The sequence below is a fragment of the Rhineura floridana genome, chromosome 2, assembly GCF_030035675.1.
Source record: "Rhineura floridana isolate rRhiFlo1 chromosome 2, rRhiFlo1.hap2, whole genome shotgun sequence".
NCBI lineage: Eukaryota > Metazoa > Chordata > Lepidosauria > Squamata > Rhineuridae > Rhineura > Rhineura floridana.
The window spans coordinates 12,327,432-12,353,983 of record NC_084481.1 but is presented as its reverse complement, the minus strand read 5'-3'; the positions used below and the strand labels follow the sequence as shown (position 1 = coordinate 12,353,983).

The following is a 26,552-nucleotide window of genomic DNA, read 5'->3' as shown; positions in this document are numbered from 1 at the left end:
TTTTAAAGGTCCAATGTTACATCAACTCATCTTAATAGCCAGTGAGAAATATTCAGAATTGTGCTTTTAAAAAAATCTGGTTATTTTATGTAGCTTCATTGCTAGGAAAAACAAATCCAGGTATCTTGCATTTCTTTCATCAGGATTCAATTCCTGAAATGTTAAGATCTATCCACAAACTACAAAATGAATTTATTGTCACCAAAATTTAATTCCCCCTTTTCTCTTATGACTGTTCCAATAATAAAATATCATCTTCTACTGCATTTCCATTGTCATTAGAAGAACTAAAATCCTCCTAATATACCTTGACCTCTACATCTTTGGTACCGCATGGTGCAGATCCTCTTACAAAAATTACCTCTTTTTAAGTTTATCCTGAGTCAGTTGATTAGTTAAGAGTAAGGAGATGCATACAGATAGTAGATCCACAATAAATATAGCTCTTCTTCAAATTAAGTAAGAGCCAAGCTGCATGACCAATACCCTCAAATGTATCTGATGCTTGGCTGCATCGCTTCAGACTGTGGGTGGGAGCTGAATGTTTGCCTCGTCATAGTAGTGCCCCCCCACAAAAACATCTAAAATGTCAGGGAGAAGGGTATACTAGGCCCTTCTCCCTGACATGCTAGTTTTCTATGTGTAGGGTTTTTAAAAATACTTTTGAAAGCAATCAACATTCAATCCCCTACTTGCAGTCTGAAGTGGTACATTTTAGCAGTAAACAGCACACAAGTCTGATGATCATGAGTTTCAGCTCTTAGTCAAAACTGATTTTGCTGATACTGAAAGCCCTCACTTTCTTGATAATTATTTAGCTTCAGATAATTGTTTCTGATATATACTACAGAACCACCAAACCTGTTTAGACAGACATTTGCTTTCACACTCAAGCAATGCTGCTGACAATTGTTGGAGTAAGCCACATAGACCACACAAAACAAAAACCTGAGGAAACATTTTCCTCACCAAAAAAGAAAAGGGGTCATTAGTTCCCTTTATATAAAGCAAATATTTTTCAGGTGTTTTTGCCTTGATGTATAGCTGCCAAAGAAACAAAGTACAAAGTGAAGAATCTGGGGAAGAGAGGAGCTTCAAACATTTGACATAATTTCATAATTCACCATCTAAAAAAATACAAATTGCAGTGAAATAACTAAAACTGGGTAAGTGAACAACAATACATGTCAATAAGTGCCAGAATAATGTAGCAAAACTAGGGAGAGGGGGCTTAAGCGTCTGCATGCACATTCTCTCTCTCTCATACACACACAGTAAAACGTTTTTCTGACCTCAATACTATAATACTCAGCATTCCTGACTTAAAAGCTCTCAGAGCTATAGATTATATACTGTGTATATATATTTTATATATGTACATATTTTATACATAAGCATTTTCCAATAATATCTGTTAAAAGAGCACCTTGAGCAATATTTTAACTGCCTATACGATGCCTTTTATCTTGTAAAATATAGAAACTGTACTTGAAACCAGTTCTATGATGACTACAATGGAGCTAGCCCTTTCTATGCCTCTTTTTCAATTAAGCCTGGCAACAAACTTATTTTAGCAAACATTCTATTAAGTAGCAAAGGGGCCAAATGTGTAACAGCTGAATAACACAATCTTGCACTTACTTCAATAAATTAGCAATATACAAAATGAGGGTTTGTTTGTTTTTCGCATTGTCTTTTTATTTTATTTTATTGCTGGTGAAAAATTCCAGAATAAAAACCCTGAATTTGCCTATAGAATAGCCACAACAAATACTGTGACACTGTGAGCAGTTTATATTAAGCCTCCTTGACCAAATGAACCCAGGAACGGCCACATTTAGTGTACGGTCAGCTCTACCATACCCTATTCTGCTGCTGATCTCTCTGCTGAGATGCAACTATTTCAGTGAATTACAGAGGATGCAAAGATAGACAGTTAATGGTGGTTGCTTTTCCGATAAACAGATATTAGATTGCATAATTTTAAAACAATTTGAACAGATTATCTGACACAGAAACAGCCAGCTTTAAGCAAAGGCTTTCCCAAACTAAGAGTACCACATACAGTGGTTTCCAATTAGGTTAGCAATTCAAGAAAATCAATAAATAGATCTTGATTCTACCGGAGTGGGGAACCAATCTCACAATGCAGGTAAAAATTGTGGATTTCAGTTTTCCATAATCTATGCCCCCATTTCTTTGCAAGATTCTGTTGTTTTTTTAAAAGATTATAATGTGAGAATTAAAAGGTTTCCAAAATGACAGCACTGAGTTTTGTTCAAGATGTCTCTATTTCAACGAATAGAAGGAAAAGCAAGCTTGCCTGGGAAATAAGCCCTGTAAAAAACAGCGTAAAAAGATGAGGTTTGAAAACTTTTTAGTTCTAAGAATTATGTTACTGTTTTGTGATGTTGTACAAATTTTGATTCTTAGGTTATCTGATAAAACAGTGAATATTAAATTTAAACTTTGCTCTTAATTTTCATGGAAAACAAATGCTCTAAAGTAAAATTACTAGCCTCAAACATTGCTACAGATGTTCAACTCAACTGCTAAAACCTCCCAAATATTCCATGTTGGTTTTATCACCTTTAAGAAGATCTATTAGCTAATATTCTGTCGGGAGTAGGCTTATTTGATATACAGGCTTTTATATATGAAGATCAAAATAACTGCTGTGATTAGAGATGCAAAATAAATGTATGTTCTCTAAATGATTCTGTTCTGGAGAGCCAATTCCACCTACAACCAGTAAAATGATGTATCTTTATATAAATATATATAAACGAAGAAGCTTCCAATGCTGCCTTAAATCATATTATACTGATTAATTATATTACTAATTCCTGCAAAGTATTTCAGAGTAACATTCCCTTTTAACTCCTGCAGGGTCTGATCTAAATTTTTGCAAATGATCAACTTTTACTTGGATACAACTTAGTTCATCTATTACACAGAGTCCGATTTACATCAGAAAGCTTAACTGGGTTGTAGGCCCAGCTGACAGTGTTTGAGTAGTCAGCTCAACTGAATTTCTCACCATCTACATATATAGTAGCTTGATTTTTAACAAATATTTTTCTCTACCATGTCATCTGCACTAAAATGTGCTAACATTTATTCCTTTATGAGTCTATTGCATCAAGGGAGATTTTAATTTATGCACTATTGAATAGTTGGAGATCTTTAAATGGGTATTTGTATTATCTAATAAGAATGGCTGTTTTTCTTTCTTCATCAAAGTGTACTTTGTGTTTGCTATGCTTCTGCTAATGGTTGCCTTGGATAATATTACCTCTGGATAACACAAAATAAAATTGTGTTTCATTGAATTATTACTTAGTGTCACTGTCTTCTAAACTGAAGCTAAACTGGACTTTACTGTTCCTACTGTATTGCTGGTTAGGAATCCTTGTCCCATCAGAATATCAAAGGTATTTAGTGATTTCTTTACGGGCAATCAGAAGACTGAACACATGACATTTCTTCAAAAATAACAGAAAATCAATGTAATCATCTTTATGGTATAGAAAAGCATCTAAAAATCCAGATGGAGGTTACAGATGACCAACCAGCCCTCTTCCCAACCTTCTATTACGTTCATTTGATTCCTACTAGTATATACCTGTACAACTGAAGTACATGTCCTTTGGCATCATTCTACCACATAGCTATAACTGTGCAGTTTGATAATGGATGTTTGAAACCATGCAAGAATTTGGCAACCACAGCTTCCTCAGTGCATCATACCTTGTGTTATGCATGCAGCCCACGGAATACTTCAAGGCAGAGGCTGGGGTGACTGTCTCTAAGGCATTCAGATGAGCTCAGCACTAATTCTTGAAACCATTATGAAATAATCCCCCCCTCTGCACACACAATAACTTCACAAGTGAACATTATTATTCTTTGAAGAGGATGAGAGATGAGGAAGTCTGTTCTTTTTCTTCACAACAAGGATGCACGGTGACGAAAATAATTGGGGGACGGGGGGAGAAGTGGAGGCAGATGTTTCAACATTCACAGTTTAATGCAAAGCACAGACGAATTAAATTCTGCAGTTGCTTTCAGGCAGTTTTGCGCGTAGAAAAAAAAAGAAATGTTTAGAAAATAAAAAGTTCACTTTGTCTTTCTGGCTGTCACCAAACCAGTCTTTCTCTGACATTAACAAACCCAAAAATGGAGATCTAAAATTAATCCGATTTGTGGCAGTAAAGGTCCTTAAGTGCTTTTAGCTCTTCAATCAATGTCTTGTTTTGGTTTTCAAGCACAGCCACTCTATTTTCTAGACATTTGACATATTCCTTTTTCTTCCTGCGGCACTCACGTGCTGCTTCCCTATAGGCAAAACAGAATATTAAAACTTGTATCAATATGCATATATAATTCACTGATTTTAAACTGTGATAACTAAGGCTGAACTATCTGAATGGTATACTAATTTGGGAGCTGGGGTAAGCATAATTATTCATTGCAGACAGGTAAGCAACATCTTTTACTGAGTTGAAAAGTTCTGCTAGTTAAATGAAGAGCTTTAGGAAAAAGCCTCTTAAAAGTAATAATCCATAGCCTGCAACATTTTTTACTAGCCTGCTAACAGGCTGGCACCCTGCATTCCCATGCTGGTCTTTCTTCCTCCACAGCCAAGCAAGCTGATGAAGGAGGGCCAGAAATTCCCATCAGTCTGCTCACTTGCCTGGATGAAATTCTTGGCCACCTATGGCTACAAGCTGAGTTGTTAAAATGCAAGGCTGTAATATATTAAAAAATAGTTCAGATAACTTTCTGTTGTGGGAAGACTGAGAATAGACTTTAATAATCAAGTCATAAAACCACACTTCGAATACAAATATAAATCAATAAATTCAATGAAGATAAAATTCAAATGAACATAGGACCAGAGTTGGCCCTATCATCTGCCAACACAAGGCAGCCATTTTAGGTAGTTTATTTATTTATTTATTTAATTAAATTTATTAGTCGCCCATCTGGCTGGTTGTCCAGCCACTCTGGGCGACATACAAGATAAAGTAAGGTAGTTGATGATCTGGAGGCATTGTGGCTTGTCTGCCCATCCTATGGCTCTTTGCCTGCTGGCATGGTCCCAGCAGTGCTCCTGAGCAAGCCAGCCAGCCACCAACGTCCGGGTTTGTGTTCTGCAAGCTGGCTGTGCACTGGGGAGCACTGCAATGGAGCTGGTACACAGGGAAGTGAAGCTTTGGATGGACACACACACACACACCCTGCTCGGTCTTTACCTGACTTCCCTTCTTTGAGGCAAAGGAAGCAGCAATAGCAGCAAGCCACCATTCCCACACCAACCACCACCAGCTTGATTCAATGAGGCAGCACTGGCGGAAGGAAGAAGTACGAGACCAACCATCTGGGTTTCTCCTCAGCCTGCCTGCTGTTTTGCCCTTGTCTGGTCACCCCTCAGCTTGCCTGCCTCTTTGTCCCCTGGATGTCCTTCTCCTTCCTCCACTCGACGGTACCTCCACAGACCACCAACCCAGCCTGGTGAGGTTCTGCTTCTCTTGCCCAGGCTTCTTAGCGGCTATCCCTCTTCCCGTGACACTGCCAGTATTGCCTCCTTCTCTGGGGGAAGGAGCCTTAGTTGGATAAAAAGGAAGCATTTCAGCAGGTGCAGTTTTGCCTGCCAGTCACTTGATATGCTGGCTAATCCTATGTACGTGTACTAGAAAATCCCATAGGGGGTTACTCTGAAGTAAGGGCCCAAACAGGATTACAGCTTCGCACCATTCTTCTAGTCCTCTACTAACTATGCTACTTAATTTCAAAGTGACCATGACAGTTTTGTTATCATTGTCAGCTATTTCTTTAACACTAGGTGGGGAGATTCATTTTGACCTCAGATAAGTATTTTTGTTTCCAGTATGAATCTTGGGTCCCAAGCATCATCATTCCAAATTGGGGTGAGGAATCTGAGGCTTGAGGACCAAAAGTACCTCCCCCTCAGCCTCTCCATCTGGTTCCCAAGATTCTCCCCAGACCATCCATCCCAGTCATACCCCCTCCTGGCTGTGCTTCACACTTTCCTCAAGTGCTCTTGCCTGGCTGGAATGTGTCCCTGAACTCTGATTATGCCTCTCAGTGCCCTGGTTTCAGGATAGACAGGAGGGTATACGTGTATGTAGAAACTAGCCTACTGGTCCAGGTTAAAATTGTGTCCGTTGCTCCCTCCTCTTTTGCTTCTGGCTCTGACTAGCACGGGCATATGGCCCCTGGAAGGGAACGCAAACCTTGGGCTGAAAAAGGTTCCGCATTCCTGCTCTAAATGAAAGGGCTTTCCTCTCTTCCTCCTGTCAAGTGACTATTGCTTGGCCCAACCTACCTCTCACGGCTCTTTTGAGGCAAAGTGAGGTAATTTCATGTATACTATTCTGTTGCATAGCTTGAAATCAACTGGGTGGTAGATTAGATATATTTTGCAGGTAGTGTGTTTTCCCCTTTTCCATGAATTCAAATTGTTGGTAAATTTGTTTGCAGTTGGTGCCATTTTCCATTTTTCTTGCACTTCATTTTGAGGACTATAGACTGGTGTGTATTGAAGCTGCCTTGAGAAGCTACATTTTTACTTATTTTTCAGACACAGCCAACATTCGGTCACACCCTCAACTCCATCTGGTAATAACTCCTTCTGCAGGATGGTGGTGGTGGTAAGTGGCTTTGCTAGTCCCCCTCAGGCAGAAAAATATTTTGGTCTGGCACTATAGAGCACACAAACCTGTTCTTCATTAGGCGGACTTCTCTCTTTCGTGCTGCTTCCTCTGCTGGCTGGGTAGGAAGGGCTGGGGAGGAGGCCATGACGACACCAGGCGCAATGGTGCTTGTAGGTGCTGTGCGAATTTGGTAGGTCTGGACATCTCCTGAGGCAGCTAAGAGGCAAAAGCATCAAGGAATAAAGGAGTGCTAGATTTGACAGCTCTGGAAGACTACGCTATAAAAAACAGTGTGAGCATTATATTATCCATTCAGACTGAGAGCCTCTTCCTACGTTGCCTGAAGTGGCATGGTTGATGACACCTTCATGTTGCCCCCATGCTGCACTACCAATGTGTAAAGCTTCTGCCTTTTTGATCCCACTTTAAATCATCACCTCCTGGTTCTTGCTCCCACTACCCTTGCCCAGACCCTTTGTCCAATTCAACAGATATCCCCATCCGCCATTGCTGCTCCTTCTCCTGCCTGCTCCAACTCCCTTGTCAAATGATATGTTTCTGTTGCCCAGCTGGTTTTCCTCTTTTAGAGTTTTTGCCAGCCTTTACATTTTGCACCTATTCTTCTTTAAAGGCATTACACTTTTTCTCCCCAGGCTTGGCTGATACATAATTGTGTTGTTGTTGTTTTTTCTGAGTGAATGGGCATGTTCAATTAAACTTAAATTAACCCTGGGGGCTTTCAAGAAGCCACAAGAGCAAGACCAGTGAGCTCCAGTTTGGGTACTCCCACCTATCCAATTAGCTTTTAAAAAATTTTCGCTCCAAAAGTAAGTAATGTTCCCATCTCTGATAGGTTACTGCCAAAGATTACTTGACACAAACCTTGAAGGAAGGATAACTATTTTTTTTCTGGATGAAATCACAGACTTCCTCTGGTTGTCAGCATTCAGAATTGGCACTACAGTTATTATCTGCCCCATACTAATGACTTTAGTCTATCAGCAATTATTGCCAGGAAAAGTGGAGTATACGGCAGCTTCCTCAGAAACAAGTATTTGCTTAAACTGTTGTGCTTCACTAATTTCATATGTGCATAAGGGAAAAATTAGTTTCACAAATGAAGTGTATGTAATGCTAATCTTGTGCAAATAGCTTAAAATCAACATTCTCCTATCTTACCTTGTACAACAACTTGGTTGCTGGGTACAAGAATCTGTTGTCCATCAGTGGTCTGTGCATATTGTAAAATGGTGGTACCTGGCTGGGTGGCAGCGGCATTGGTCATGGTAAGAGTCTGCAGGCCCTGTACTCCATCTGTGCCATTGTTAGCTAACTGGATTGCACCTCCCTGGGTAATAGCAACTGGAAGCAGGCAAATGTGAATCAGCATACTGTGATATTAGCCTCTTTAATGTCATACACATAAGTATTTCAGTCCTTTTTTAAACAAATATTTTGAAAATAAGCGTTTCAAGACCCTTGGTTTATGCTCTATGTTGTATGTGATGATACTGCAGTTCTCCGAGTAATTTCATCTATTACAGCTGTCAGTCAAGGAAGACTCTGCCCTGGTACTGCAATCCAAGCAGCTAAGACAAGGATCACTATACAGGCCAGTGTTAAAAATATCACCACCTGGCCAGTCATATATTTGTGTTCCTTTCAAGAGTGCTCTGGCTGACACTGTCCGTATATTGGTTTTTTTTTTTTTTAAGAAGCCTAATTTAGACAGGAATTTCTTTCTGTAAAGTGAAAACTGCTACTTCCTTAATGGGAAAAAGAAATACATTTGGCATTGTGGCTTCTGAGAAGCAAATGTCAAATGTTTTCACAGTCACAAGAAAACAAAATTCTTTCACTAATACTTTCAAAGAAATACTTTTTCAGTTCTGTTCAACCTGTACAAAAGTGTATTCACCTTGTAAACTGATATTCACATTTACAATTTATATTTTAACAGTGCAATAATAATGAGACACTGAATATTGATTTTGTCTATCATTAAATATTTACTGTGTGACTCCTAAATTTTTCACTTTTGAGAAAAAATGCATACCTATCAATAGAAAATTAGTTACAAAAAATCAACGACACAATCAAAGTTCATCAATCTACTTCTGACATGCCTATAGCAAGCTCTGTTCATTCTAGTGGTTACAGATCTCTATCCTGAATGCTTATGTTTTATTTACACCCTTTTCTCGGTCAGATCTCCATTCTAATATTCCATTCCCTCTTCATTCCAGAGCCTTTTTGTTCTTCACATACAGTTTCTCTTCTTCAGTTTCTTTTCTGGTTTTAGTTTATTACTGTCTATTCTCTTTCACAAAGTTCCTCAGTCTGCCACATCTCATTCAGACTGCAGCAGGAATACCGTTCACACATGGTCCCTCATTCAACACTTCTAGGACACATTCCTCAGCTCTGCAACATATACACCAATCCATTCATGCAGACAATACCTGCATGCACAGCATTGCCATATTGATGGTGGATATCAGCAACACCAGTCCCTAAAAGAAAATCAGGACCACACTGGGGACCAGGACAAGTAACAGTTGCAAGCACTACGCTCTCAATCCTCCCCCCGCCCCAACCTTGAAAGTTTACCAAGGAAGGACGATCCAAATGGCAATGTTTCTCACATGATAATTGCAATTAGAACATTAAAGCATGCTCGCATGCGATAACTACTGTGAAGCAATTATCACAGAACCAGTGTCAACAAGAGGTAAACTGGATCACAAATCACCTTATCACTTGATAAACGGTCACCAACTCCTTGAGTCAATTAGTCCTTCACAGGCATGATGGCACATACTAACACACTATTCTATACTAAGCAAATAGGACAAAGCTGCACTTCTACATATGGGCAACCCCCTCCCCTTGGCAATACACCTGCAGCAAGACAAGTGAAAGATGGTTCTAAGGAATGCTCAGCCTAGGAATGCAACTGGGGTGGATCTGGCTTGTAATGACAATGGAACCATTGGGTGGTATTCAACGCTAGTCCTACTCACAGTAGATTCACTGAAGTTAATACACATTACTAACTTAGGGTCATTGATTTCATGGGTCAACTCTGAGCAGGACTTTAAATCCAACCCCTATAATCAACATTCTACATATTTCTACTATGCTGCAGTGCCATAGGATTGGACTGTTAGTATCTTTTGGCCTCTTACCACATATTTCTTGTTTCTGTGCTCTCGCCATTTCTGATATCACATTTTAAAACTTTAAAGTGGCAAGTGTGGGACTTTTTATGTTTTGAACACTTTGGAAAAAATCATAATATAAACACTAAGCATTCTTTGTTTATTTTTAAGTTAAGTCTTTGTATTCTTCCTTCCCAATTATTAAATGAGAAACACAAACCACATACTGTATTGCCCACTGCTTGTCTGATAAATTGGTGTTGGCACCGTGACAGTGGTGATGGCAGGTGCTGTTGCTTCCTCTTCAGACTTTTCTTCTTCAATCCTTGGCACTCCTGGGGCATCTGAGGACAAGTCGTTCAAGATTTTTCTAAAAAGAGAAGAATATTATAGAAATCTTACCTAGTTCTACTAGCTACCATGTTTCTGGGCAAGTACAATTTGCACTAAGCCATGGAGTAACGTGGATAATTAGGGGGGAATATCCAACCTGTCACATTAGTAGGAAAAGACTAAGAAGAGCGATGCTGTATCAGTCTGAGAGTCCACCTAATCCAGATTCCAATGGTTGTTAGGTGGGTGCTTCTGTGGAGCCCAAAAGTAGGGTCTTTTGCCCCCACAGCAACTGATATTCAGATGTAAAATGCCTCCAAATCTGGAAGTTCCATTTAGCCAGCATAGCTAATACCCAGAGATAGAGTTAGCCTGCATTAATTTGCCCAGTCCCTCTATATATCCATTTAAGCCAGTGGGCACCACCACATCTTGTGGCAGCTCAAGCTGATTACGTTGCATGTGAAGAAATACTTTCTTTTGTTTGCCCTGAATCTGCTGCTCAAAAATTTAATTTGTTGATCCCTGAGTTTTACAGTTAGGTGAAAGAGAGAATATTCTCTTGGTCCCCTTTCACCACACTATGCATAATTTTATAAACTTCTACCAAGTCCTCCCTTAGTTTTTCTAAGTGAAAGACTCCCAATGCCAATTCCCCATAGAGAAGAGGCTTCTGGTTCTCCCATCTCTGGCTTAGTTCCTCCTCTTTCTTCCTTGGCAAAAAGGTTTGTCCTCTCAGATGGCTATTACTTCCACAGTGGGATTTGATCCCTTATTCTATGGATGTCTGCATATTTGTTATACATGTTTCCTCCCAAGCAAACGACCTAGATATTGTATTGCCTGTCCTTACTTCTCTGTGTTGGGTCATTCCAAGGGTGGTTTTTAGCAGTTCCTGTGTGAGTGGCATGAGGAGATATGACGCCCTTTGTGTAGAGATCCCTGGGGCCTCTCTGTTTCTGGGCCCTTAACTGTCAGGGCCAGTGACTCCTGCTGTGGAGGGCACTATGATATTCTCATATCTGGCAAGTTGTGCCTATTATCTATTGTGAGGTACAGTGAAACATGGGTGTGTTCCCCATTGCTGTGTGTGGACTGGCTCCACTCAAGGATAGCTAAAGGAAACAGAGAAGCAAATAGCAACAAAGGGTCAAAACTGCATGCCTGGGCAAAAAGACAGACAATAAGACTATTGAAGATCACAGAATCATTATGAGGAAAGGGATGGACACTAGTGGAAAATGAGAAGCTGGACTTTATATAAGTTCAAAAGCTTCAAACTCCTGACATTATGGAGTTTGACATCTGCATGCCTATAAGGTTAGAAGAACAAGAGATATTTGTGTGCAGGCAGGCATTATGGAACTACAGAGGCCCATCCACCACTGTCTGCCTTCCTTCTAGCTTTGTGTCTAGGTCTAGAAGGGAGATGAGCTATGCAAACCTGGGAGTAGCCCCCCCTGGGCGGGGCAGATGATGGTGAAAGGGAGGAGAAATGGTTGATGAGGCAGGAAGAACGTAAGTACCACAAAACTTTTATTGCCAAAAGTGCTTTAAGACAATAGTGCACTGTCAGTCAGATTATCATCAGCTTCTTGACAAGCAACCCCAAAACTTTATAAAAATGAAAACTTTCATGAAACACAATTAAACAGCTTAGAAGCAGCTGTGACTGTTTAATGTAAACCCATATGAAGAGAGAGAAAAATAATAAACTTTTGTTCAGTTTCCAAAACTTGCAATACAACAATCCAAGATTAATATCTCCCAACATAAATTGTGTAAGCTGAAGCCCAAAGAAATTTCTGCCTCTATTCTGCCATTTGGGATAATTTTACTACCTCTATTATGTTGGAAGTGGGGCAAGAGCAACTCCTGTTTGGGTTCTTTTTGTTTGTATTCCAGAAGGAAGATAGAGTTAGGGTCCTCCAGCTGGCTAGGCTTGCCTACCTTTACCTATGCTCTTCTCTACCTAACTTCCTTCCATTGTAAACTAATATGCTCAGGGAAGCTTATCTACTCTTCCTTTCTTTGTCTTCTTCTTTCACTGTCCGAGGAGAGAGGAGACATCTTTGTATTTGCTCTCTCTCCTGAGCCATGAGGGCAATACCCACGTCTGGGCATTGCGCCTCCAACTTAGTTAGTTAGAACTAGGTATGCCTTTCCTATTTACTACATATTTCTATAAGTAAAGTAGCTTTTCTTATTTTACTAAGTCTTAAGTCTCAGTGATCTAAATGCAGGGTACTGCTACATAGGTATATACACATACTAGCACACATACATCTCAAGACTGCTGACGATCTCTGTATATACAAATTTCCATAACATATTACAGCAGTGGATAAGTCCAAGTGATGAAAAACGCACTTGAGAAAAGTTCTTTAAACCTGCATTGTGTCTTAATGTTGTTGAACATTGCCAACAGAAACATTACAAATCTTACTCATTGGGGCAAGAATAATTTGAGACTTGTCCTACTTTATAATGAATCCCAGACTCCTTAAAATAAAGCAAGTGATTCTTGTTAGCTCTCCTGTAGTTAGCCGTTCTTGTCTTTTTCTTTATATTGTATTCTCTATATTGAAAATGAATAAAGATAGATATAAAAAATAAAGGAAGTGATGCTAATGTAAAGAATTTTCTACTCTTATATGGTGTTCCTTAAGGGTTTGTAGACATGCTGAAATGAATGAATGTGATCAGCTTAGGTCTATTAATTTCAATGGGCCTATCCTATGTAAATTTAAGTTGGATACAACTCCATAAAAAAACCAAGTGCCTGGCCTAGTCTAGCTGGTCCCCTCTCTGAAGGCCATCTACCATCAACTGCTCTATGAGGAACATTCCAGGACAGCAAGGGAGAAGGCAGCTGTTCCTGTTCCAACTAGACTCTTCTTGCAGTAGAAAGGATTCTAATAACTTATGTTATGTTTTATGGTTTTATTAATGCATTTTGATGTTATCTGTAAGCTGTCTTAGGATTTGTATCCAGGATTGTTTCATGTGGAATCAATGTCTGGCGTGGGTGCAGCCCCCTGATTAGGCAAGCCCAACTGCTGTTTGTCTGGCTTTTAGAACACTGTTGGTTCTTACTGAGCATGCCTGCACTATCATAGACTCCAATGTTAAATTTCTTAAATTAATTAAAAATCAGTTAAGTTTTTTTTAACTTTTAAACTGCATATGATGAAGGTCAGAGTATGGGGCAAGGTCAGGAACAGGATTGCAGGTACTCTAAATACGGCTGATCTTTAATTTATTTCAACAAATTATGAGACCCTGACAGAAAAAGTCCAACAGGGGTTTGGATTTTTTTCCTCGTTTTAGACTGAACTCTCGCTTTTCTCTGACTTTTTTGTGTATCACCATGAAAACTTAAGAGGGTTGTTAAGCAAGTATTTCTGAGTTCAGAACCATACGTTATGTAAGATTTTAATTTTAAATGAGCCTATGGGAAGCATCAGAATGGCATTGGGGGGGTATTTTCAATTTAACATGGTAGAATGTGAAAAATCCATACTGGCTATAGTATACAGCCACTCTTGTGGCTGCATAATAAACCAACTGTTTATCCAGAAAAGGGTCTGTTCTGCTATACTGGCCCATCCTTTAAATCAGTAGTGGAGAACCTCCAGCCTAATTAGGCCCACCAAGCCCCCCCATTTGGCCCATGAGGCTGTTTTAGCTACACCCATTTATCTATGACCTGACACCACATGATATCAGTTGTGGGAGAGGTAAAGCCATGGCTGCAAACCATGCTGAATTCAAAAGGAAGAATCAGGAGTACATTCTAAGTGCGCTCCTGATTCTTCCTTTGCACCCATGGTTTGAATTTGGCACCTTTTTCTGTCGCCCTTCACAGTGACAGAAAAAGGCGCCAAATTCAAAAAGTGCCAAACTCAAGTCACAGCTGCAAAGAAAGAATCTTCTTTTGTAGTTTAAGCCATGGCTGCAAAGGAGGAATCATATGATATCAGATGAATGACAAACAGGTAGCCCTGCCCCACAAAGGTGTTGCTGGATCCAGTTCCCCACTCCTGCTTTCAACAGACACATAAAGCTTACCATTAATAAGCTTGTCAAAGACATCTGGACTATGTTATAGTATACAATATGACTAAATTGAACTGGAGTCTGTGGATCAACAAAGAATCTGGTTGTTAAGAAAACAGAAAACAAAACAAAAAGATGTGTAAGACAGGGCCTCATAAGGTCTGTTGTATTGTTCTCTGGTCCTATTCTTAATGTTTTAAATTGTCTTAGTATCTTAAGTGTATGTTTCATGGTTTTAATGTCACGAATAGTTTAATTCTATTTTAATTGTATATTTTTGTATGTTTTTTTACCTATGTGTAGTTTTTATTTGTAAGCCGCCCTGAGTTCCAGTTTTGGAAAAAGGGCAGGGTAAAAATAAAGATTCATTCATTCATTCATTCATTCAAAAAACCTGGCACAAATGACTTCTGGTTGACATGTCACCAGATGGCAATTATAAGAAGGCACCCACAGGGATGCACCTGATTTGCTGCACATATGTTGCAAAAAATACATTTCTACCTGTAGGAAGGCCGTCGAGAAAGAATTTCTCTGCGTTTCTGGGAGTCTGTGACACTGTCCACAGATTCCTGTGAATCTTCACTTTCTGCAATGGTGGAGATCTAGGTACAAGAGCACAGTAATGTTACCATTTTAAATATATTTAACTAGAAACAGGAGGGATTTTTCAGAGGAACTCAGCAAACATGGAACTCTATAAACCCTGACCTCTGGGACAAGGGGATGTTGGGCACTAAGTAAATGGCATATATAGACAGGGCCTGGCCAGCATTTGCTAACCTGATTGATTGCTGAATATGAAAACAGGATATAGAAAAATTGGTAAAAGTCTGTTCCCACACCCAACAAAAATAACATTGCTTTTTACTATAAAAAACAAACACCAAACATATATACAGATATTGGCAAGGCTATCAGCTGCCTTCACTAGTGGGATATAAACAGCTCAAGATCTATAGGTACACAGTCAACTTTACACAACATTCAACATAACCACGAAGGATTGTGAAACGCTTCTTAATATTTCAACATTCCTACTGCATTCTTGCCTTTCATCTTCTCCTTCCAAATTCCAAACACTTTTATTATCAGTCTCTTTATTTTGTTTCACTGTGGTTAGAAATTCCTGCATGCTGTCTGAACTCTGGAGGGGTTTCACATATCAAACAGGATAAATCTAGCTTTAGTGACTGGAAATATACTACAGAACTCATAAAGCAAGGAACAATAATAATTATCAAAATGATCTCATTCTTTGGATTTTTCAACTGAAACAACTACAACAAAACCAGCATTGTTTACATAACTGTATAAACAGACTTATGAAGTCTGTTCATTTGGTGATTATTGGTTCTCAATAACAGAATAGTAAGTCACTAAGACTGCAATCCTAGGGGTGGGATGGGGTAGAAATACAAAGGTAGTTCAGCTGCCTTATCCAGCATCTTGTGAGGCTTAAGCCAGCAGGGCAGAACTGAAGGCAGAGAAAGAATCTTGTATTCCTTTGTCCATCTCCTGCTTTATTCTTTAAAAAACATTTTCCTACCCACTGAAAACAATTGGAGGGAAGATTAGTCATGCTAAGGAGCGTGCCTAAATTTCTCCCTGGTTTACAGGTGTGTCAGAAGACCGAAAGGGCTTTGGATCTAAGCTGCTGCATGGCACACCCCATTTTTGACCCTACTAACTGCATAGTTCCAGTGTAGGTTTGGCTAGGGCTTAATCTGGAGGGCAGGGAGGATCTGACATCATATCTCCCTCTCTGACATCAGAGGGGTAGATCCAATCTATCTTAGGGCCTGTGAGACGCCCCATCAGGGATCATAGGATTCCACCCTAAATTTATATTTTTAAGAACATAAACGAGCCTGCTGGATCAGACCAAAGGTCCATCTAGCTCAGCATCCTGTTGTTCTAAGATATTGTTTAGAATTTATTTTCAAAAACTGTAATGGACACATCATAAGTGCATGCTGATAATGCAGCTCAGTATACAACAATATGAATAGTGTTTCTATTTTTCAGGAAATAGCATGGTATTTCAAATAGTTTTACATGTACCTGTACTGTCTGGACTTGTGGGGACTGAATAACTGATGGCTGGGCAGCCTGAATAACGCCATGGACTTGAACTGTCTGCCCATTAGGGAGCTGTACTAAGGTCACAGTGGGAGCAGAAGATGTTGCGTGAGCTGCTGGCATAGATACCTAAGAAAGAGAGAGAGAGAGGGAGGGAGGGAGGGAGGGAGGGAGGGAGAGAGTGAGAGAGAGAGAGAGAGTGAATCATTATGGTGAAATCACAGGATTAATGTCTTACTTAGTAAGACTAACACCAATACATTTCTATTTCACTGCTTTCATATTATGTATAAATGATGAATGAATTTACATAATTACTGACATATTAAGTTTATAAAACCATGGTTTGTTTGATTGTCTGAACCATGTCCAGCAGCTTAACTACCGTTTATTTACTGCCAACAAACTGCTATCTGAAGTCATGGTTTGTTCTTGACTTATGTACAAACCCAGAAACCTTCCTCAATCATGATTTATTTGGCCAACTGACCCCAATGGCCTTTAAGCTACTAAACATGAAAAAAGAGTCTCTGGAAAACAAAACATTCACAAAACAAGCCATGATTTGGTCATCTGTAGCATAACTCATGGATTGTTAAACAAACCATGGCTTAGTGTTATATGCGAACCAGATCTCCATGTGGCAGCTCAATGGATGAGGTGGAGCAGCTACATTCGCTTCCCAGCAGGTGGAACACTGTTGCTTACTGGGAGCTTTAGAGGTGAGGCAGTTGGGAGGTCAGCACAGCGCAGAGATGCCAGCAGGAGTGCCAGACTGTCTCTGCTGGTGTGTTTCCATCACACTGACCTCCCCAGTGACTTGTCCTTTCCACTATTCCTGCCTGTAAGCAACAGCAACCCACCTGCCAGGAAGCTAGCATAACAGCTCTGCCTCACTCAGTGAACCACTTCTGGAGCTTGATGATGAGATAATTTATCAAATAATAAACTTGATTTGACTACTAGTCCATTCAGCACATGGCTGGAAAATTCTTCACTGCTGGCTGCCACACATGTGAACGCTTGCACAAGTATATAGCCTGTGAAATCAGTATTTGGTGCTTGACTGGCACTCTGGTCAAGCTATTCCTAACCATTGCCCCAAACAGTAATTACCTCCTAAATGATGCTTTCATCTAAGTGAGAGGGGAAGCAAGGAAGATCTACAAGCAAGTTGATGCCATAGAATTTGTGCATGCCAAGGCAAGGGTCAGATAAATCACAGGGATCCTTCCCATTTTGAAATAAGATAGAGGAAAAATACAAGTTTTGATTAGAAATTGAGAATGTAGGGACAAAGAAAATGGATAAACTGAACTTCTTATTAATTTGTATTAAAATATTTCAAGGGAATAAATTAATTGATTAGAAAACTAATGGTAAGTAGAAAAAACAGTTTAACTGATACTACAGTTGATGAAATAAAAGCCAAGGCTGTCCCCAGCAGTCAGACAGAATTAACAGTTTCAGAGAAACTTCACAAAACTCTTTATAAATATTTGTAAACATTTGTTTGAGAATAGTACACCACAAATCAGTCCAACAAATTTGTACCTGTGCTAATGTTGCAATTTGTGGCTGTGCCTGTATAGTCATCTGTTGGTTTTCTGCCTCTGTAACGGCTGTATCTCCACTCTGTTGGTTCTCTGCGCCAGATTCCATGGTCATTTAGTTATCTACAATGATAATGATTTGCATTCCTATTATAGGTTGACTTCTTGCACATCTCTGTAAATTCCATTTTTAATTATAAAATTTTTACTGGATGTTAAATCCCAAGTTAATAGTTACCAGCAATCTTATATTATACTAGAACGTTCCCCTCATATACATAAGTATTGCTTTTGGCATAAAGTAACAATTGCAGTTCCAATGACAAATATAACTCATCAGGAATTACATACAATAGCATAGGAATCACCAACCCAACCTCTGTGGATCCACATGTAAGTACCAAGGCCTTCCCTCTCACCCTGCCCCTCACCCCAATTTGGTGGGAAAAGTTACCTACTGTAGCCAATAGAAGGCTTTTTTCCAAGGGTAATTGTGGCGGTGCAGGGAGGATTTCAGGAGAGGTCATAGCTGGAGAGGGAAGGGTTCAGGGCCGATTCTAAAGGACGGCCAGGTGGGGCACTGGCCCGAGGGCCCCTGGAGCTACAGGAGCCCCTCCGCTCCCCTTCCGCGATCCGCGGCAACATCTGTGGATTGCAGGGCAAGAGCTTCCACCTGCCCACCATTCCCTCGGCTCACCTACCTGTCTCCTGCCTTTTAGCATTGCCCTTAATAAAGATGGCGGCCGAGTTTTCCCTAAGGTGCTGAAGCCCCTGCCGCCATCTTGGTTGATGGCAGAGATGCATGTGCATAGCAGGTATGCGTGCCATCAACCAAGATGGTGGCAGAGGCTTCATCCCCTTAGGAAACCATGTCTGCCATCTTGGTTAATGGCAATGCTAAAAGACAGGAGACAGGCAGGTGGGGCAAGGGAATGGTGGGGCAAGGGAATGGTGGGCAGGCAGAAGCTCCTGCCCTGCGATCCGCAGCTGTTGCCAAGGATTGCGGAAGGGGAGCGGAGGAGCCCCAGAAGCTCCAGGGAAAGCAGAGACAGGTAGGTGGGGGGGCGTGGGGGGAAGGGGAGCAGACAGGTAGGTGGGGGGCGTGGGGGCCTCCATGTGCATGCACACACATGTCCACACGCCAGGGCCCGGGGCAAGCTGATGCCCAAGGCCCCCGGCATGCCTGGGGCCGGCCCTGGAAGGGTTCACTCTCCCCTCCCCAGGTGTTCCCCCCTACCTGATGAAAACATCACAGACACACACAATTGGGTTTGAAAGCAGCCTTCTATTGGCTACAATAGAAAGCTTCCTTCAAGCCTGACTAGAAGGAATGGATGTAGTGATGGAGAGACATTATCAGATGGGGGTGTGGTCCCAGTTGGAGAGGGGAAAGTGTATTGTGTGTATACAATGTGGTTTGTATGTGTGGCTGCAATGTAGTGTGTGTTTGGTTGCAGTGTGGGGTGGGTGGTGCACACAGGTTTGCCAGGTGTCCAAATGAGTCCACAGGCCCCAAAAGATTGGCAGCTCCTGAAATACCACAACCCTGCACGTGTTTACTCAGAATTACACCCAACAATATTCATTCCCTAGTAAGTGTGTTTTAAGATTGCTTTCCGTGTTATTTTCTAATTTTACCCAAAAAACAGAAGACTAACATGGCTGATCATAATAAAGATCAAAGTTAACATAAATATCAAAATACTTTGCAACGTGTATGGCAAAAGCATATCTGGAAAATCAGAGTTACAGCAGAATGATGACCAAGAATTTCAGGCCTGAACTTTAAAATCCAAACTATCATTCTCTAGAAGACTGGTTGGCTATCCGAAATGAAGATCTGTCCCCTTTCACAGCATTCCTCTAAATGCAATATCCAATGTATCCCAAAATTAAATAGAGTGATCTAAGAATCTCAAGACTAAAGAATTAGTTCTGATGAAATGCTTTTAATATTTAGCAAATCTAAACATTTGTGATTTAGCTGGAATGAGCATGAGTCCACTACAACTAGCCATAGTGGGAAAGATTACTGGATCTTGTAACCTAATGTCAGTGTTTCTCTCTGACATAAAAAGAGAAATCAAACTTGGGAGGGAGAAATAGGTGTCAAAAACCTATCTAGCAGTTGGCAAGAAGCATTTTCACTGCTGAGCATTCACAGGGAAGTGTGTTGCTGTTTGAGATATTCAGAAGCTAATCAAGGAAAACTTGAAAGTATATATTGCTCATGACATTGTCGTTTCTTGATATTAGCTTATTATCTGCTTGTAAGCTCCACCTATGAGAAACACATGACCCTCAAATAAAAACAGCTTCCATGAAGAAGTAAGTTGTATTTTCCCTATCATACTGTATATATTTCTTGGGCTAATGTATGGATCCTAAAGAACTTTTTATATAACTTAAAATTTCTCTTTATATGCTTGTACTAGCGCTGCACATGAAATGTAAAAATGAAACAATTGTTTCACAAGTATTAATATCCAAACTTGGACTACTTTCCTGAACGATGTGAGCTCTTTCAACTTGCTCTCACACAGATGGCCATCTCCGAGGAAATCTTGGATCCTCTTGTTTAAATATCAGAAAATCCAACTTTCATGTAAGAAATCTTTTCAGCCCTGATTGCAAAGGATTATGAAAACACAACTAGGATATATTCCAGCCTGTGCTCACTCTTCTAACTGGGCGACCTGACCTTCTGTCCTTATTAAGTGCTTAGAAGGAAAAAAAAAAAAGCTATTTAAGAACCAGAGTAGCCTTTGATTTCTTTATGTATTTTACATCCTTGTCTCATCTTTTGTAAAGGTTGCCAGCACACAAACAATGTTCCCTTATCCAGCTCACTGCTTTACTTTTCATTTCCTGTTTAGTGCAAACTAGGATGTCCATTGTCTTCATTTGCCCTCCAAACCAGAAATGGAAACCGTGGTTGAAGTGGCTTTTCAGTTTGGAGGACAAGCGCAAACCATTGTTTTCCAGTTTGGATGTCATGGCAAACTATGATTTGCACTAAAAAGGAAACTGAAACTGGGGAAAGTCTATGGCTTATTTTCATCTGAATCAGGCCACTGTCTTTAATACCACTGTGGTAGAAATATCAAACAAGTATGCAGTAGTAGTGTAGCGTGTGCAGTAGTAGTTTGTTTTCTTTAAAACAGATTCATCTTCAATATACTTGACAATGTCTTCCCCTGTTCATAGAAAAGTGCTTTCTGTGGAGCTGCCCTTCAAAACTACTGCTGATCTAGAATGTAGTAAGACGGCTTTTATTCAGGACAAGTTGCAAAGAGCATATTTCACCAATATGGAAAGAGCTCACCGGTTATCAGTTAGTTTCCTGGCCAAATTCAATCTGTGACCAGGATAACTTGAGGAAGTCTCTGCTCCCATATATACCCCCCCTATCCTTTAAGATCCAGAAATGAAGCCTATTTACAGGTGTCATCACCATCAAATGTGAGACTGGTCACTATTGGCAGCAGGCCCTTTTTTAGTCATGGTCTCTTGACTGTGGGATTTCTTCCTGTCAGAAATACATAATTTCCATTCCATCAGCCCTTTTAGGAAAGTAGTAAAAACTTTTAGACTTGCTTTTGGGTTATAGGGGCTGGGACAGTTTTTAAATGATGCCTCCATTTCATTTGATTTTTATACTCGTTTATTTTTAACTTTTTAATTTTCTATATTGGAATTCTTATATTTTATTTAAAATCTCTGGTAGAAAAGTGGGCTGTACATTTATAACTGAAAATAGCCACTTGGATCAAGAGAGAAGTACAGATCACCAGAGACAATGTTTGTTTTAGATAATATTTTTAACATATTAAACAAATATAGAAATCAAAATTAGAAAGCAGGAATTTAGCTTTGTGCTGGTAAAGATAATTTTATTTAAAGCAATATTATTCTGTCGTTTTTTGGGGATATAGGAGGAATATTATCATAGCCCAGCACCATTATTTGATTGTATAGGAACATATTATTTTATCAAATACTGCATTGTTCTTACCTTTGTAACTCAAGAACTGAATTTCGAAACCACACATTCTTGGACAAGGCAAGTTCTAAAAAGTTTAATGAGAAAAGGAAACCCTGAAACATATTAAACGCACTTTTCACTGCATAATATGTATTAATAGTAGAACATTTTACTTCTTACATTATTTATTTATTATTTATTATTTGGTTTATATCCCGCCCTTCCTTCCAGCAGGAGGAATTACTGGGAATATATGTTTTTGCTCTTTTTTTCCCCAACTGATGGCATGTTATCACAATTCTCTGATAGAGGGAGGGAAAACGTTCACCTTTGCAAGAGTTTTTTGTTGCCATTACTTCATTTCAGATTATGTCATGTTTCTGGGTTCGACTTGACCCTTTCAAAAATTTGAGGTGATGCTGCTTTAGCATAAACAGGGCTAATCATGACAGAGAAATGACTACAAAGCCCTAGAAATCACAATTTCCTTCTCTTTTATTTTTGAATAGGTAGTAGAAAAGCACCAGGCTCAACTATTTTAAAATCAAACCTTGGCATACAGTGCAAAAAATAAACTGGATCTGCATATATTCTTTATATAGAATTCTTTTAAATCTTTCCCAGTCTGAGAAGACAGATGTTGACCTAGCCCTTTCTCAAATGGTCATAAAAGGATTAAAAAGTAGGGGGAAAACAAAACGGGCCACTCTCTGAAATGTAAAAAATGAAGGTCTGCCTAAATCAAAATTGCAAAGAAAACGAGGAGACCCAATAAGAAAGCCAGGATGGAGGGAAAGGTAACTGTGCTTGCTGGGTCATTTACAGAATAATTCTTGGGGTTGTTTTACTATGTTTAATGAGGCTTAAATCCTTATACTGACCAAAATATCAGTGTTAAAGTGAGTATATTATCATATGGGACCGCAATACCTTGTGGAACGCCTCTTCCGCTATGAACCTACCCGTTCACTTCGTTCAGTATCTAAGGCCCTCCTCCGGGTACCAACTCACCAGGATGCCCGGAGGACTGTTACTAGATCTAGGGCCTTTTCTGTGGTGGCCCCCGAATTATGGAACAGCTTACCGGAGGAAATACGCCTGGCGCCTACGGTTCTTTCTTTTAGGCGCCAGGTTAAGACCTGGCTATACTCCCAGGCATTTTAATGTTTAATGCTTTAAGTTTAACATTAATGTTTAATGTTTTAAGTTTAATGTGTTCCTTTGTTACTGATTTTATTCTATATTGTATTTTAATCTCGTTTTGTACACCGCCCAGAGAGCTATTAGCTATGGGCGGTCTAGAAATGAAAATGAATTGAAAATAAATAAATAAATAAAATAAATAAATAATAAAATTAAGGATAAATCCAAATTAAAAATATTTATTTCATTTTATAGCTTTGGAAACTAATTTTCAGCTTTGAAAATGTTGTATTTGACAACAAAGGATATTGTTACCACAACAAACTATATGTCAGATTTTTTGGGTGATTTCTCTTTTTGTATTTCCAGAACAGCCTAGAGTTGAACAGCTGGGCGCAAAGGTCATTCTAAAAGATTAAAGCAAGTCTAACTTTTGAACCTTCAAGAATAGTAGAGATGTAAGGCTGCCATTGCAGCCCATCTGTAGGTTATTGCTCTGAAAGAAAAGAAAAAAAGAGGTGAAGTCTGAATTGCTCTCTGTCTATATCTACTTTCAGCTGTGGTAGCAGCTCCACCTTCTGAAGATGAAAATGCCATGGTATATGGGAGGGAGGGAGGTGAAATGGAGTCCAGTGCCATTCCTGCCTCTCATTTTCTTAGGCTTCATAGAGGCGGGGGCTACCCAAAGCAACTAGTTCAGCAGTTGTGTCTCCCCCACCCTTTTGAGGCTGCTTAGCAATAAGAAGAGTCTTGTGGGATCAGACCAAAGGCCCATCTAGTCCAGCATCCTGGTCCCACAGTAGCCAACCAGATGTCTATAGGAAGCCCACAAGCAAGACATGAGTGCAGTAGCACTTCCCTCACTAGGAATTCCCAGCAATTGGTATTCAGACACATAGCACCTCCAATACAGACGGCAGTACACAGCCATCATGACTAGTTGTCACTGATAACCTTATCCTCTGTGAATTTGTCTAAACCCCTTTTAAAGTCATCCAAGTTGGTGGCCATCACTATATCTTGGGTTAACAAATTCCATGGTTTAAGTATGCACTGTATGAAGAAGTATGTCCTTCTGTCTCTCCTGAATTTTCTAAAAATTAGCTTAATTTGATGATTCCAGGTTTTAGTATTAGGAGGGATAAAAACTCCCTATCCACTTTCTGCACAGCATGCATAATTTTATACACTATCCTGTCCCTTCTTACTAATCTTTTTGCTAAGCTAAAAGGCCTGTTGTAATTTTTCATATAGGGGAGTTGTTACAATGCCATGATCAGTTGGGTTGCCCTTTTCTGAAACTTGTCCAGTTGTACAATATTGTTTTTTGAGGTTTGACGACCAGATGTGTTTTCCGAGCACAGTCACGCCATAGATTTGTATAATGGCATTATGATATTGGCACTTCTGTTTTTCAATCCCTTTCTTAATGAACTTAACGATAAATAATTAAAATATATTTGTAAACTTCTGCTCACTCATTTGTTTGTTTACTCACTCAATCATCTACTTCCTCACTCCCTTCCGAGGATTGATGCCCTTTTGGGGTTTCAAGATCCATGCCCTGAGAGGGCCTCTGTACTTCTAGTAGTGGCATAGAAAAATTTCACTAGTGTGTATTTTTGATGTGATGGGCAAAAGCCATGGATGGCATACCATTTCATCCTATGCAAGGAAAAGGTACAGGAGGCTCAAAGGTTGGAAAGTATATGACCTTTTAGCTTCCTGCATCACGAACATTAGGCTTCTCTTGCCTTTCCTATGATTACCTCAGTCTCACCTTTTCCTAAGCGTTAGGACATCCACTTGACATCCATTATTTGCTCATCTCCAAGTCTACAGCTGTATCACCAACTGTTGCCTTAGGCCCCTACTTTTCAGGGTATCTTACCTCTATCTGCTCTCACTTCTTTAGTCTTCCCTGTCTGCTTGCCACTATCCCCTCTTCTTGCCAGCAATATAATGCTCTCCTTTTCTTAGGCCATGTTATCTTTCTCCACAGACCTCATTTCAGCAGACCTTCCTTTCCCCATATTCCTGTCCTCTTTGCCTATCCCTTTTACCTATTTTTCTCCCAAGTCCCTCTTTCTCCATTACACCTGCTCTGCCCTGCTCTTTACCTCTGGCTACTCTGTCTCTGGATTCTCTCATCTTTAGTTTGTCTTCTTCCTGGAACTTCTTCACACCAAGCTTGCCTATATTGCCTCTAAGCCAATGCTTAGCTTTTTCTTAGGTAAACTGACCCAAGCAAATGGTGAGGAACCTCCAGTCTGCAGGCCTAATTGGTCTTGCTGTGCCTCCCCATTTGACCCACAGGGGTGTTTCAGCTAAGCCATGCCATGACCACCTGATGTTGTATGACATCACGGGGCAGGAAAAGATGTGGCTCCCTGCTGAAAGCAGGGTTTGCACCTAATTTATAGTGCTTTGCAAGCACCAATGATCAGCCGATCACTGGAGTTTGCAAAGGCACACAGGTGCTTGTTGGTGCTTGTAAAGTGCTGTGTCTTTGCCTATGCAGTTTGATTTCAAACTGCACAGGCAAAGAAAAATTAGTTACCTGACATCATTGTGATGTCAAATGATTGACAGGTGGGCAGCCCTGCCTACCTGTCAAAGCTGGCAATGGGGGCAGGGGATGTTAAGGATCCAGCCCTCCGGCTGAATCGGATTTCCCTCCCTTGTTCTAAACATTGCATGACACACCTCACCTCAGTCAACTGGTGTCAGAGGCTGCCTTAGTGCATTACAATATAGCATAGATATGCAGAGTATTGCACTGTTGATCCCACAAAACAAATCACAATTTTTAGTATTTATTAATTTTCAAGTAACACAAAGGCATTCAAGAAATGGAACATTAGCAAGAGAGTGAAGCGTTAGTTCTTATTGAGAGTGGAAGAAAAATAAGAACCCAATGCATGTGAAAAGTCACACTCACACAATACACTAATTCTTAATTGTTTTAGTATTCACTGTCCAAAAATACTATTAACCTTGGATCGGTTATACCCTCAAAACCTCAATGGCTTAATTACAGCTACTAACAAGCAAACCATTTCACAGTGCAAATGAAACACGTATGGTGAGGAAATAGTTGCAAATTCTGGACTTAGCACCAGAAATATCTTATATCTCCCATATGAACATAATTTCCATCATTACTTAAAACCACTTCGTTCCAACTTTACAAAGCATGGAAGGTATTTATTTTACCAAACTTGGCTACTTTTCCAATTGGCACTGAAGCAGCAGAATACTGATCACCGGTTAGTCAGTGTTTAGAAATCCCCAATTCTGAACCAGTAAAAAATATTTTTTTGGCATACCGTGCCAAGATAGAAGTATACAAATGGTTGTGCATTTTTTCTACATTTGCATTTAAAAAACAGTCAAATGTAAGTTTGTATAGCATGTTTTATAGACCTTGAAGAAAAATACTGAATATAGATCTCATAACTATACAATTAATCTACAACAAAGTCAAAATTTTGCTTCTTCCACAACCATGAAGCAGCCAAAACAATCTCTCCCCCCACTGAATATTGCTTGTTGG

General features: G+C 39.9%; 1 protein-coding gene across 7 annotated transcripts in view; it reads right to left on the bottom strand.

The window, feature by feature from the left end:
- Positions 1 to 4,011: 4,011 nt before the first annotated feature.
- Positions 4,012 to 26,552, bottom strand: part of CREB1 (cAMP responsive element binding protein 1) — a 35,954-nt gene continuing 13,413 nt past the window's right edge. For 3 of the 7 annotated variants that reach the window (XM_061607805.1, XM_061607803.1, XM_061607806.1), the window contains 9 exons: positions 21,884 to 21,938; positions 17,870 to 17,991; positions 16,298 to 16,444; positions 14,738 to 14,838; positions 10,069 to 10,211; positions 9,143 to 9,193; positions 7,860 to 8,042; positions 6,746 to 6,896; positions 4,012 to 4,338 (listed from right to left, as the gene is read on the bottom strand). In XM_061607805.1, coding sequence (XP_061463789.1) covers positions 4,194 to 4,338; positions 6,746 to 6,896; positions 7,860 to 8,042; positions 9,143 to 9,193; positions 10,069 to 10,211; positions 14,738 to 14,838; positions 16,298 to 16,444; positions 17,870 to 17,983 — 1,035 coding nt within the window. In that variant the 5' untranslated portion in view covers positions 17,984 to 17,991; positions 21,884 to 21,938 and the 3' untranslated portion in view covers positions 4,012 to 4,193. Of the gene's footprint in view, positions 4,339 to 6,745; positions 6,897 to 7,859; positions 8,043 to 9,142; positions 9,194 to 10,068; positions 10,212 to 14,737; positions 14,839 to 16,297; positions 16,445 to 17,869; positions 17,992 to 21,883; positions 21,939 to 23,427; positions 23,889 to 26,552 lie in introns of those variants that run through there. The other 4 variants (XM_061607808.1, XM_061607804.1, XM_061607807.1 and 1 more) reach the window with 3 other exon arrangements.